Source organism: Bombina bombina, chromosome 7, assembly GCF_027579735.1.
Source record: "Bombina bombina isolate aBomBom1 chromosome 7, aBomBom1.pri, whole genome shotgun sequence".
Taxonomy (NCBI): Eukaryota; Metazoa; Chordata; class Amphibia; order Anura; family Bombinatoridae; genus Bombina; species Bombina bombina.
In genome coordinates, this window is record NC_069505.1 from 480,123,435 (window position 1) to 480,138,841 (window position 15,407).

Here is a 15,407-nt window from a genome sequence, read left to right on the forward strand (position 1 = left end):
TATCACAATACATATACCTCAGACTTAGATCAGACCTACATATACTTCAGAATTAGATCACACCTACACCTACATATACCTCAGACTTATATCACAATACATATACCTCAGACTTAGATCAGACCTACATATACCTCAGAATTAGATCACACCTACACCTAAATATACCTCAGACCTAGATCACACCTACATATACCTCAGACTTATATCACACCTACATATACCTCAGACCTAGATCACACCTACATATACCTCAGACTTAGATCAGACCTACATATACCTCAGACTTAGATCAGACCTACATATACCTCAGACTTACATCACAATACATATACCTCAGACTTACATCAGACCTACATATACATCAGAGTTAGATCACACCTACATATACCTCAGACTTAGATCAGACCTACATATACCTCAGACTTATATCACACCTACATACACCTCAGACTTATATCACACTTACATATACCTCAGACTTAGATAAGACCTACATATACCTCAGACTTATATCACACCTACATATACCTCAGACTTATATCACACTTACATATACCTCAGACTTAGATCAGACCGACATATACCTCAGACTTATATCACACCTACATATACCTCAGACTTATATCACGCCTACATATACCTCAGACTTATATCACACCTACATTTACCTCAGACTTAGATCAGACCTACATATACCTCAGACTTAGATCACACCTACATTTACCTCAGACTTAGATCACACCTACATATACCTCAGACTTAGATCACTCCTACATATACCTTAGATCAGACCTACATATACCTCAGACTTATATCACACCTACATATACCTCAGACTTATATCACGCCTACATATACCTCAGACTTAGATCACACCTACATATACCTCAGACTTATATCACACCTACATATACCTCAGACCTAGATCACACCTGCATATACCTCAGACTTAGATCAGACCTACATATACCTCAGACTTATATCACGCCTACATATACCTCAGACTTAGATCACACCTACATATACCTCAGACTTAGATCACACCTACATATACCTCAGACCTAGATCACACCTACATATACCTCAGACTTAGAACACACCTGCATATACCTCAGACCTAGATCACACCTACATATACCTCAGACTTATATCACACCTACATATACCTCAGACCTAGATCACACCTACATATACCTCAGACTTAGATCAGACCTACATATACCTCAGACTTATATCACAATACATATACCTCAGACTTAGATCAGACCTACATATACTTCAGAATTAGATCACACCTACATATACCTCAGACTTATATCACAATACATATACCTCAGACTTAGATCAGACCTACATATACCTCAGAATTAGATCACACCTACACCTAAATATACCTCAGACCTAGATCACACCTACATATACCTCAGACTTATATCACACCTACATATACCTCAGACCTAGATCACACCTACATATACCTCAGACTTAGATCAGACCTACATATACCTCAGACTTAGAACAGACCTACATATACCTCAGACTTACATCACAATACATATACCTCAGACTTAGATCAGACCTACATATACCTCAGAGTTAGATCACACCTACACCTACATATACCTCAGACTTAGATCAGACCTACATATACCTCAGACTTAGATCAGACCTACATATACCTCAGACTTATATCACACCTACATATACCTCAGACTTATATCACACCTACATAAACCTCATACTTAGATCACACCTACATATACCTCAGCCTTATATCACACTTACATATACCTCAGACTTATATCACACCTACATAAACCTCATACTTATATCACACTTACATACACATCAGACTTATATCACACCTACATATACCTCAGACTTAGATCAGACCTACATATACCCCAGACTTAGATCACACCTACATATACCTCAGCCATATATCACACTTACACATACCTCAGACTTATATCACACCTACATATACCTCAGACTTAGATCACACCTACATAAACCTCATACTTATATCACACTTACATATACCTCAGACTTATATCACATCTACATAAACCTCATACTTAGATCACACCTACATATACCTCAGCCATATATCACACTTACACATACCTCAGACTTATATCACACCTACATATACCTCAGACTTAGATCCGGCCTAATGGAGAACAAATCCTGGATACTTCTTAGATGTCTTAGATGTGAAAATGGCCATGTTTTGTCAGAGATGTACGCAGGTGTGCAACCTGCTACTAAGCAATTAAATAGACCTTTTTTTTTTACATTTCAATTAAGAATATCAAACTCAAAATTAAAGACTTAAATAGATACAAAAAAATGTTTTGGACACATCGTTTGTTTTGATAAAAAAAATATTTTGCTTTGTCTGATATCCATTAAAGGGACATGGAACCCAATTTTATTATTTCATGATTCAGATAGAACATACACTTTTAAACAATTTTCCAGTCTACTTCTATTATCAATTTTGCTTTATTCTCATGTTATCCTTTATTGAAGAAGCAGCAATGCACTACTGGGAGCTAGCTGAACACTCTGGTAAGCCAATGACAAGAGGCATATAATTGCAGCCACCAAACAGCAGCTAACTCCAGCTAACATAGCAGCTAACAGCTATCTCCTGAACCTACCTAGGGAACCTCTTCAGGGCAGCAGATGAGCAACTGTAAAGCCACTTAAATACAATTAAAGTAGTAGCTGGTGCTATCTCTACAAGCTAGCAGCAGCATTTGTTGTTTTTCAAGTGAAGCTTGAAACTTATTGGCTGACAGCGGAGTAAGCCAACTGATAAGTATATTGCTAAAAGATATTGAATACTATACATCTTTGCCTATACAGTGTTAATTTGAACTTTTGGGAACATTTTACGCCTGCAAAACATTTTTGAGTGAAAGGTTAGTTTGTTTATTGTTTGATGACGAATGCAACAAACATTCTGAGTTTTTCACATTCATCTGATAATAAATACTCATGTCTAGTAAACACCACTTTACAAAACATTTCAAAAAGAGCGTATAGCTTAGTATGAGGGTCTGATTCCATTCAGTGTTAAAATAAAATTGTACATCAGTTTGCACAATATTAACATAACAAAATTCTGTTTTCAGGAACGGATAACCTACAATTTTCAGACTTAAAGGGACAGTCTACACCAGAATGTTTATTGTTTAAAAAGATAGATAATCCCTTTATTACCCATTCCCCAGTTTTGCAGAACCAGCACAGTTATATTAATACACTTTTTACCTCTGTGATTACCTTGTATCTAAGCCTCTGCAGACTGCCCCCTTATCTCAGTTCTCTTAACAGACATGCATTTTAGCCAATCAGTGCCCTCTCATAAGTAACTCCATGGGAGTGAGCTCAATTTTATTCATATGACACACATTAACCAACACACTCTAGCTGTGAAATACGGTCAAATTGCACTGAGATAAGAGGCGTCCTTCAAGGGCTTAGAAATTAGCATATGAGCCTACCTAGGTTTATCTTTTAACAAAGAATACCAAGAGAATAAAGTAAATTTGATGATAAAAGTAAAATGGAAAGTTTAATTTTGACAAGACTGTCCCTTTAAATGACAGGAAAAGAGGGCAACATAAATAATGAAAGTAAATTGCAAAGTTTTACTACGCACACTTAAAGAACAGTAAAGTAATAATTAAACTTTCATGATTCAGATAGAGCAATTTTAAACACCTTTCAAATGTACTTTAATTATTAATTTTGTTTCTTTCTCATTGTATCCTTTGTTGAAAAGCATACCTAGATAGGCTCAGGAGCAGCCATGCATTACAGGGAACTAGCTGTTGATTGGTGGCTGCACATATACCCCTCTTGTGATTGGCTCGCTGCATCTGTTCAGCTTGCTTCCAGTAGTACATTGTTACGCCTTAAAGGATACAATAATAGAAGTAATTTAAAATTGTATAATTTAAATAATGGAAGAAAAAATGTGGGTTTCATGTCCCTTTAAAGGGATATTATACACTAGATTTGTCTTTGCATAAATGTTTTGTAGATGACCCATTTATTTAGCCCACCTGGGTTTGTTTTTGTAAAAATGTATAGTTTGGCTTACTTTTAAATAAAATTGTGCTGATTTTCAGACTCCTAACCAAGCCCCAAAGTTTTACATGCATACTGATGTATACAGACTTCAGACTACTTCTGTTTGTATAATGGGTCTTTTCATATGTAGGGGAGGGGGGTTTCTGCTATCAGCCCCTTTCAGTGGGTGTCCCAGGCTAATCTCATCAACAGTGTTAAACTGTGAGCTTCTAAGTAAGTTTTTAAACGGTTTTATACTGGATTTTTATATCAGTATCCATGCATCTTATTCTTTATAGTAGTGTCTTTTACATGCAGTTATATGAAAATTGGTGTATACTGTCCCTTTAAATATTTTAAATCACAATTTCAAACGGTTTACTGCCCCTTTATGGTTTATTTGTGCTTGTGTCTCTCACTGTCCATAAGTTCCGGGCTCTGCAACTCATCAGCTGAATTGCTTACTGTTCACTCTGCACTTTCATAACAGGATGTGGTGTTGAAATATGTGTAGTGAGAGCAGCCCGTCTTGAGACTGCTCCCCCAGTACAGTGTCCCCGGCCCTCCCTTCTTCCTTCTGCTTTAGCTTAGCCTTCACTTCATATCCTGCTGTCACCCGAGGTGGTGTTAGTGTTGGCAGGGGTGTGGGTGACCCTAACAGACAAGACGAGACGCCCTGCAGGATGGTAAGGTTTATCTGCTCGCTAACTTGGCCACAATTATCTATAAAGCTCCAACATATACCACAGAGCTGTACAAAGTGTTGCCATTAGGACATGCAGTGCATTTATTGTAGCAAGAGGAGATGAGAACACAGGGTCGCAAGGTATCTAATACTGAACAGCACAGTCCACTATCTCAACTGTATGTCCAGTGATAACTATACAACATTACTGAACACTTATATGTCGTTGTTTAGGTCCTTTAGCTTCTGTTAAATAAAATGCTCTACATAAAGTTGCCGCCTTTAGTTCAGGCCAAACCTTGCACAGCAAAAACATGTTTGCAGACTACACACTATGTATAATAGCGCATAAACACGAAGTCGCACATAGATATTCACACTCACACTTTGGCGTCAATTTATCAAGCTCCATACGGTGCTTGATGCCCCGTGTCTAAAGACCGCTGCTCCATAACCTGTCCGCCTGCTCTGAGGCGGCTCGCAGGAATCAACAAAATCGAATACAATTGGGTTGATTGACACCCCCTCCTAGCGGCCGATTGGCTGCAAATCTGCAGGGGGTGGCATTGCACCAGCAGTTCACAAGAACTGCCGGGGCAATGATAAATGCCGACAGCGTATGCTGCCTGCATTTATCGATGTGCGGCGGATATGATACGCTACATTGTATCATGTCTGTCTGCACTTTAATAAATTTACCCCATACTCTCTATCTCACACACACATGCTCACACATATGCTCATACTCTCAAACACATTAACTCTCACACAATCACACACCTTAACACACTCACACTTTCTCTCTGACACACACTCTTTCTTTCTCACACACATCCACAAAGACACACACACATACACAAAGACACACACACATACACAAAGACATACACAAAGACACTTACACATACACAAAGACACACACACATACACAAAGACATACACAAAGACACTTACACATACACAAAGACATACACAAAGACACACACACATACACAAAGACACTCACACATACACAAAGACATGCACACATACACAAAGACATGCACACATACATAAAGACATACACACTCTCACACAACCAACCAAACTCTAACACATACACTCTCTTACACACACACTCTCTCTCACACACACAAATACATTCACTCTTACACACACAGAAAGACACTTACAAACACTAAGACACACACATGCAAGAGAGAAATAACTGTAAGCGCGTGCAATATATTACAAATAAACATAGTCAACTATTTAGCTGTGGCTGTTTCCAGGAAACCCGGACATTTCCACTCAGCTTCAAACCCGGCCACACAAAAGGAAACCCGAATGGACAGGTGGCAACCCTAGCTCTACCCAATGCACAAAAGGTTAAATCACTTTTTCTGTTGGGACACATGAGGTTTAAATGACTGGCTAACACACTTTGGAAGAGATTACAAGTTGTGCGTTAAATCTTCAAATCACGATTGCAAAAATACTGTGCGCGTTTAACTTGTTGCCATTTCGGGTTGTGCTGGTGTTAAAAGTTACAAATCAGCTTATTTTTCACTCACGTTAAGCTGAATACCGCACCAAAAAACCTTGAGTTTTTTCGTGCGCATGCACGTATTCCCCCATGGAGATCAATGGAGGAAAAAAGTGGGAAAAAACATAGTTCCCCATAGAAGTCAATGGAGAAAGGAAAAATTGTTGGAAAAACAAACAAACACCAATCGCGCATAACATAGCATATTGTCATTAATAAATGTGAAGTATTGACAGTTAGTATATACATAGTTAAAATCTTTAATAAATATTATTATTGCATAAATATGTTCTATCTGCTTAATGGCAAAGGGATATAATGCACTTATATATATGTTTATATATGTGTACATATATATTAATGTTTTTATATGTGTATATATGACTGTAAATACATATATACCCATATAAATGCATTAATAAATATGTACATATATATATATATATATATATATATATATATATACATACACAGATACATCTTTAGACATGTGTATATATAGACACTAATAAACACTTCTTTGACCACAGACGGCTGAAGACCAGTGAGTGCTTAATATCTGAACTTATTGTAATTTTTATAGCACCCTGGCAGTTATGGTATGACAGTGAAAGTGCATACACCTAACTACTATTATATATATATATATATATATATATATATATATATATATATATATATATATCAATGTTAAATCCATTTGCATATGAGAGCTGCTCAAATTCTATTGGCTGATTGGAACAGCCAATAGGATTTTAGCAGCTCTAATCCTATTGGCTGATTGAAATCTTTCAGCCAATAGGAATGCAAGGGACGCCATCTTGGATGGCGTCACTTGCATTGAAGTTCCAGTTTATGGCGGCAACCGTATGAAGAGGATGCTCTGCGCCAGATGTCTTCTGGATGGACCTTCTCTGTGCCGGATGGATGAAGATAGAAGATGCCATCTGAATGAAGGCTTCTTGCCGCCTGGATGAGGACTTCGCCGGCTGGATGAAGATCGAAGACGCCGCCTGGATGAAGACTTCTTGCCGGCTGGATGGATCCTTCAAGCGGGACTTCAATAACTGTAAGTGGATTGTCTGGGGTTAGTGTTAGGTTTTTGGGTGGGTTTTATTTCTAAATTAAGGTCTGGGCATGAAAAAGAGATAAATGCCCTTTTAAGGGCAATGCCCATACAAATGCCCTTTTCAGGGCAATGGGGAGTTATTTTAGATAGGGTTTTTATTTGGGTTGGTTGGTTGGGTGGTGGGTTTTACTGTTGGGGGTGTTTGTATTTTTTTTTACAGGTAAAAGAGTTGATTTCTTTGGGGAAATGCCCCACAAAAGGCCCTTTTAAGGGCCATTGGTAGTTTTTTGTTAGCTAGGGTTTTTTTTTATTTTGTGTTGGCTTTCTTATTTTGATAGGCCTATTAGATTAGGTGTAATTCTTTTTTATTTTTGATAATGTAGTTTTTTATTTTTCGTAATTTAGTGTTTGTTTTTTTCTGTAATGTAGTACTTTTAATAATGTTTAATTGTATATTTAATTAATTTGAGTAGGGTTAGGATTTTTAATATCTAGTTTATTTTATTTAATTGGTAGTTTAATTTAAATGTAGGATAATAGTTAGGGTAGATTAATTAATAGTTTAATATAGTTTCTTTTAATTCTACAGGTAAGTTTACATTTATTTGAAGATAGGGATGTTGTAATTTTAATTTAAAGTTAGCGGGTTGTTAGGTTTAGGGGTTAATAGCTTAATTTATTTTTTGGCAATGAGGGGGGCTGACTGTTTATAGGTTTAGTTAGTGGTAGTGATGTGGGAGACCAGAGGTTTAGGGGTTAATATGTTTATTTAGGTTGTGGCGGGGTCGGGAAGCGGCGGGATAGGGGTTTATAACTTTATTTATTTTGCGGCGGGGTCGGGGAGCAGCGGGATAGGGGTTAATAACTTATTTATGTTGCAGCGGGTCAGGGAGCGGCGGGATAGGGGTTAATAACTTTATTTATGTTGCGGCGGGGTCAGGGAGCGGCGGGATAGGGGTTAAACATTTTAGTATAGTGGCAGTGTTTAGTGACAGGGTATAAATAAAGTTGGTAAAAAGCCTATATAAAGCGAGGGGATTCAGCACTCTTTTATAATCAAATGTATTTATTTAGCAAGATGCATTATGTGTGGAAATCATATGCACATATCTATACAACACATAAAAAGTTATCTGCACAATTAGCTGGTCAGCAAAATAAAGACTAGGGGGCATATTTATCAAAGTGCGAGCGGACATGATACGATGTAGCATATCATGTCCGCTGCACATAGATAAATGCCGACAGAATACGCTGTCTGCATTTATCATTGCACAAGCAGTTCACCAGAACTGCTTGTGCAATACCGCCCCCCCTGCAGATTCGCGGCCGCTAGCAGGGGGTGTCAACCAACCCGATCGGGTTGATTTATGTCCGCCGCCTCAGAGCAGGTGGACAAGTTAAGGAGCAGCGGTCTTTAGAGCTTTCAGAGCTTGATAGTAGTTTATATAAAAAACTCAGTCTAAGCTTATTGCACATCAAGTAATAAAGCATGCTCAGTAATTACAAAATGTGTGCACAAACATCCAACCTGCATAATAACATAGCGAAACCGCCAAGTTTTCAATAATTGCAGGGATGCAAATTTTATATACATTGTTTTGTAAATAAGTCTCCCTAAGGGATTAGAATAGGTGCATTATGGGTACAGTGGACATTTATGATTGTTACCAGTGCTTATTAAAGGGCCATAATACCCAAATGTTTAAACACTTGAAAGTGATGCAGCATAGCTGTAAAAAGCTGATTAGAAAATATCACCTGAACATCTCTATGTAAAAAAGAAAGATATTTTACCTCAAAAGTTCCTCAGTCGCCACCTCCCATTATAAAGGATTTCTAAGCAGCATTTTAGTGTGTCTGTCCCGGGACTACTGAAAGGATGAGCATTGTGCACTCTCATATTATTTCACCAATCAGGTAAAGGAAGCTTACTATGAAATCTCATGAGAGTTAAGTCAAATCTCATGAGATCACAGTAAAAGTTCATGACCTCGGCACTGCTGATGCTGATTGGCTGCTGTTCATTTCTTCATTTTTTATTTTTTTTTACCTGCAGCTGGGAGCAGCTGAGTATAACTTTTTACACAGAACTTACTCTGCTGAGCTGAGGAGATTGTGAGGTAAAATATATTCCTTTTTTACATAGAGATGCTCAGGTGATATTTTCCTGTCAGCTTTTTACAGTTATACTGCATCAGTTTCAAGTGATTTAGCATATGAGTATTATGTCCCTTTAAATATTGTTTTTTTAAATATCATTGAGCAGATAGTAGCTAGAAATATGGCATCTTGGGCTTTATTAACTACTTTTAGCTGTTGAATTTGAAAAAGTCAAAATGGTTTAAAAAAATGTAGATTATTATCAGCAAATGTGATTGTGATCAGTAGACACAGGACTTGTGTGGATCCTAATCCACTGAAAATTAGGGCTAATTTTCAGTATTTTGATCATAAAAAAAAAGTGTTTAAAAAGTCTGATTGTGATTTCATCTATAGGGATTTTGTAGCTTAACCCCTTAACGACCAACGACGTATGGGGTACGTCCTGCAAAAAAATGCAGTTAACGACCAAGGACGTACCCCATACGTCGTTGGTCTTTGAAAGCAGTGGAAGCGATCCTGATCACTTCCAACTGCTTTCATGTTATAGCAGTGATGCCTCGATATTGAGGCATCCTGCTATAACATTTTTTAGCCGTCCGATGCAGAGAGAGCCACCCTGTGGCCCTCTCTGCATCGGCCATTGATGGCCATGTTCGTTGGTGGGTGGGAGCTTACCCAGGGAGGCGGGTGGGCGGCCATCGGTGGTAAGGGGGGCGGGATCGAGTGCGGGTGCGCGCGCGCGGGTGCACGCGCGTGAACTGGAGCGGGTGCGCGCGCGTGCACGGGAGCGGGGGCGCGCGCGCGCGCGGGTGGGAACCCTACACTATGGAACAATAATGGTACTCGATGGGAGCACAAGGTTTTACTCGGTGGGAGTGAGGGTGGGCATTTAAAAAATGTTGAGCGATCTGGCAGGGGTTGGGGGGTTGGGGGTTGAGGGAGGGCAGCTACACTACAGAAAATAGTATGTTTTAAAAAAAAAAAAAAAAAAAAACATATTTGATTTCAAACTGGGCACTGGCAGACAGCTGCCAGTACCCAATATGGCGCAATAAGGCAGAGAGAGGGGGGTTAGAGAGCAGTTTGGGGGGGATCAGGGAGGTTGGGGGCTAAGGGAGGATACTACAGAACAGAATTATTATTTAAAAAAAAAAAAACCCAAAAAAAACCTCTTATTTTAGTACTGGCAGACTTACTGCCAGTACTTAAGATGGCGGGGACAATTGTGGGGTGGGGGAGGGAAGAGAGCTGTTTGGGAGGGATCTGGGGGTGTGATGTGTCATGTGGGAGGTTGATACCTACACTAAAGCTAAAATTAACCCTGCAAGCTCCCTAAAAGCTCCCTAATTAACCCCTTCACTGCTGGGCATTATACACGTATGGTGCGCAGCAGCATTTAGCTGCCTTCTAATTACCAAAAAGCAAAGCCAAAGCCATATATGTCTGCTATTTCTGAACAAAGGGGATCCCAGAGAAGCTTTTACAACCATTTATGCCATAATTGCACAAGCTGTTTGTAAATAATTTTAGTGAGAAACCTAAAATTGGGAAAATTTTACGTTTTATTTTTATTTGTTCGCATTTGGCGGTGAAATGGTAGCATGAAATATACCAAAATGGGCCTAGATCATTACTTTGGGTTGTCTACTACACTACACTAAAGCTAAAATTAAAACTACAAGCTCCCTACATGCTCCCTAATTAACCCCTTCACTGCTGGGCATAATACACGTGTGGTGCGCAGCGGCATTTAGCGGCCTTCTAAATACCAAAAAGCGATGCCAAAGCCATATATGTCTGCTATTTTTGAACAAAGGGGATCCCAGAGAAACATTTACAACCATGTATGCCATAATTGCACAAGTTGTTTGTAAATAATTTCAATGAGAAACCTAAAGTTTGTGAAAACATTTGTGAAAAAGTGAACATTTTTTTTTATTTGATCGCATTTTGTAGTGAAATATACCAAAATGGGCCTAGATCAATACTTTGGGATGTCTTCTAAAAAAATATATATACATGTCAAGGGATATTCAGGGATTCCAGACAGATATCAGGGTTCCAATGTAACTAGCGCTAATTTTGAAAAAAAGTGGTTTGGAAATAGCAAAGTGCTACTTGTATTTATTGCCCTATAACTTGCAAAAAAAGCAAAGAACATGTAAACATTGGGTATTTCTAAACTCAGGACAAAATTTAGAAACTATTTAGCATGGGGGTTTTTTGGTGGTTGTAGATGTGTAACAGATTTTGGGGGTCAAAGTTAGAAAAACTGCGTTTTTTTTCCATTTTTTCCTCATATTTTATAATTTTTTTTATGGTAAATTATAAGATATGATGAAAATAATGGTATCTTTAGAAAGCCCATTTAATGGCGAGAAAAACGGTATATAATATGCGTGGGTACAGTAAATGAGTAACAGGATAATTACAGCTAAACACAAACACCGCAGAAATGTAAAAATAGCCTTGGTCCCAAACGGACAGAAAATGGAAAAGTGCTGTGGTCATTAAGGGGTTAAAGGGACACTGAAACCCAATTTTTTTTCTATCATTATTCAGATAGAGCATGCAATTTTAAGCAACTTTCAAATTTACTCCTATTATCAAATTCTTTTCATTCTCTTGGTATCTTTATTTGAAATGCAAGAATGTAAGTTTAGATGCCGGCCCGTTTTTGGTGAACAAACTGGGTTGTTCTTGCTGATTGGTGGATAAATTCATCCACCAATAAACAAGTGCTTTCCGTGGTTCTGAACCAAAAAAATAGCTTAGAGGCCTTCTTTTTCAAATAAAGAAAGCAAGAGAACGAAGAAAAATTGATAATAGGAGTAAATTAGAAAGTTGTTTAAAATTGCATGCTCTATCTGAATCACACATTTTTTTTGGGTTCAGTGTCCCTTTAATCATTTGATAATCTTTTCTAAAGGATTATGATTGACCCTAATGACTTTACAAAAAAGGGAAATACATAATTTAATGTAAATAAAAAGTCTCCTCAAGTACCCCCAACAGGCCAGGTTTTCATTATAGCTGAACTAGAACACAGGTGAAATATTCAGCTGATCCGTAACCATGGTTACTAACATGCTCTCACCCATCAGCTGATTATTTCACTTCTGCACTGGTTCAGCTATAATGAAAACCTAGCCTGTTGGGGGTACTTGAGGACCGCGGTTGAGAAACACTACTGTAACACATTCAGAGACAGGATATATAGTGAGCCTCACACTGATATGTTCCCCCACATCTCCATCCCGCAGTCAGACTCTCTGGTCGTGTGTGATGTTGACCCAGAACTTAAGGAGAAGTTAAAGAAGTTCCGCTTCCGCAAGGAGACGAACAATGCTGCCATCCTTAGTGAGTAGCTAAAAGAGAAATACAAATATTTCTACATGACTTTGGCAGAGAACTCTAAGATGAAGTGGGGACATAGTGTATGTGTGCTGTTAGATGTAGTATGGATATAGGAGCATACTGTATGTGTGCTGCTAGATGTAGTATGGATATAGGAGCATAGTGTATGTGTGCTGCTAGATGTAGTATGGATATAGGAGCATAGTGTATGTGTGCTGCTAGATGTAGTATGAAAAGTCAGAAATTGCCCAAGCACCAAGGGTGTAGCAAAACTTGTTTGCAGGTGTGCCAACTATTGGACCTGCACCAAGGTCCCAAGAAAACAGTCCAAAAATAATAGTATAGCTGCACCACCAATTGTATTAAAACATCATGTTTTTATTTAGCCACTTTAAAACAGACAACGTTTCGGACCCATGTCCTTATTCATGTCTGAACATGAATAAGGACATGGGTCCGAAACGTTGTCTGTTTTAAAGTGGCTAAATAAAAACATGATGTTTTAATACAATTGGTGGTGCAGCTATACTATTATTTCTAGATGTAGTATGGATATAGGAGCATAGTGTATATGTGCTGCTAGATGTAGAATGGATATAGGAGCATAGTGTATGTGTGCTGCTAGATGTAGTATGGATATAGGAGCATAATGTATGTGTGCTGCTAGATGTAGTATGGATATAGGAGCATAGTGTATGTGTGCTGCTAGATGTAGAATGGATATAGGAGCATAGTGTATGTGTGCTGTTAGATGTAGTATGGATATAGGAGCATAGTGTATGTGTGCTGCTAGATGTAGAATGGATATAGGAGCATAGTGTATGTGTGCTGTTAGATGTAGCATGGATATAGGAGCATAGTGTATGTGTGCTGTTAGATGTAGCATGGATATAGGAGCATAGTGTATGTGTGCTGCTAGATGTAAAATGGATATAGGAGCATAGTGTATGTGTGCTGCTGGCTGTAACATGGATATAGGAGCATAGTGTATGTGTGCTGCTAGATGTAGCATGGATATAGGAGCATAGTGTATGTGTGCTGCTAGATGTAGCATGGATATAGGAGCATAGTGTATGTGTGCTGCTAGATGTAGCATGGATATAGGAGCATAGTGTATGTGTGCTGCTGGCTGTAACATGGATATAGGAGCATAGTGTATGTGTGCTGCTAGATGTAGCATGGATATAGGAGTATAGTGTATGTGTGCTGTTAGATGTAGCATGAATATAGGAGCATAGTGTATGCGTGCTGCTAGATGTAGCATGGATATAGGAGCATAGTGTGTGTGTGCTGCTAGATGTAGCAGGGATATAGGAGCATAGTGTATGTGTGCTGCTAGATGTAGTATGGATATAGGAGCATAGTGTATGTGTGCTGTTGGCTGTAACATGGATATAGGAGCATAGTGTATGTGTGCTGCTAGATGTAGCATGGATATAGGAGCATAGTGTATGTGTGCTGCTAGATGTAGCATGGATATAGGAGCAATATTTTTGTGTGCTGCTAGATGTAGTATGGATATAGGAGCATAGTTTATGTGTGCTGCTAGATGTAGCATGTATATAGGAGCATAGTGTATGTGTGCTGCTAGATGTAACATGGATATAAAAGCATAGTGTATGTGTGCTGTTAGATGTAGCATGGATATAGGAGCATATTGTATGTGTGCTTTTAGATGTAGCATGGATATAGGAGCATAGTGAATGTGTGCTGTTAGATGTAGCATGGATATAGGAGCATAGTGTATGTGTGCTGCTAGATGTAACATGGATATAGGTGCATAGTGTATGTGTGCCTGTAGATGTAGTATGGATATAGGAGCATAGTGTATGTGTGCTGCTAGATGTAGTATGGATATAAGAGCATAGTGTATGTGCGCTACTAGTTGTAGTATGGATATAGGAGCATAGTGTATGTGTGGTGCTAGGTGTAGTATGGATATAAGAGCATAGTGTATGTGTGCTACTAGTTGTAGTATGGATATAGGAGCATAGTGTATGTGTGCTGCTAGATGTAGTATGGATATAGGAGCATAGTGTAGGTGTGCTGCTAGATGTAGCATGGATATAGGAGCATAGTGTATGTGTGCTGCTAGATGTAGTATGGATATAGGATCATAGTGTATGTGTGCTGCTAGATGTAGTATGGATATAGGAGCATAGTGTATGCGTGCTGCTAGATGTAGTATGGATATAGGAGCATAGTGTATGTGTGCTGCTAGATGTAGTATGGATATAGGAGCATAGAGTATGTGTGCTGCTAGATGTAGTATGGATATAGGAGTATAGTGTATGTGTGCTGCTAGATGTAGTAAGGATATATGAGCATAGTGTATGTGTGCTGCTAGATGTAGCAAGGATATAGGAGCATAGTGTATGTGTGCTTTTAGATGTAGCATGGATATAGGAGCATAGTGTATGTGTGCTGCTAGATGTAGCATGGATATAGGAGCATAGTGTATGTGTGCTGCTAGATGTAGTATGGATATTGGAGCATAGTGTATGTGTGCTGCTAGCTGTAGCATGGATATAGGAGCATAGTGTATGTGTGCTGCTAGATGTAGCATGGATATAAGA

The 15,407-nt window shown here is 38.6% G+C and overlaps 1 protein-coding gene across 1 annotated transcript in view; it reads left to right on the forward strand.

The window, feature by feature from the left end:
• The first annotated feature begins 4,611 nt into the window (after positions 1-4,611).
• The window catches only part of GMFG (glia maturation factor gamma), a 32,125-nt gene continuing 21,329 nt past the window's right edge, over positions 4,612-15,407 (forward strand). The window contains exons 1-2 of the mRNA XM_053721589.1: positions 4,612-4,775; positions 12,738-12,834. Of these exons, the coding sequence (XP_053577564.1) occupies positions 4,773-4,775; positions 12,738-12,834 (100 nt within the window). The 5' untranslated portion in view covers positions 4,612-4,772. The remainder of the gene's footprint in view (positions 4,776-12,737; positions 12,835-15,407) is intronic.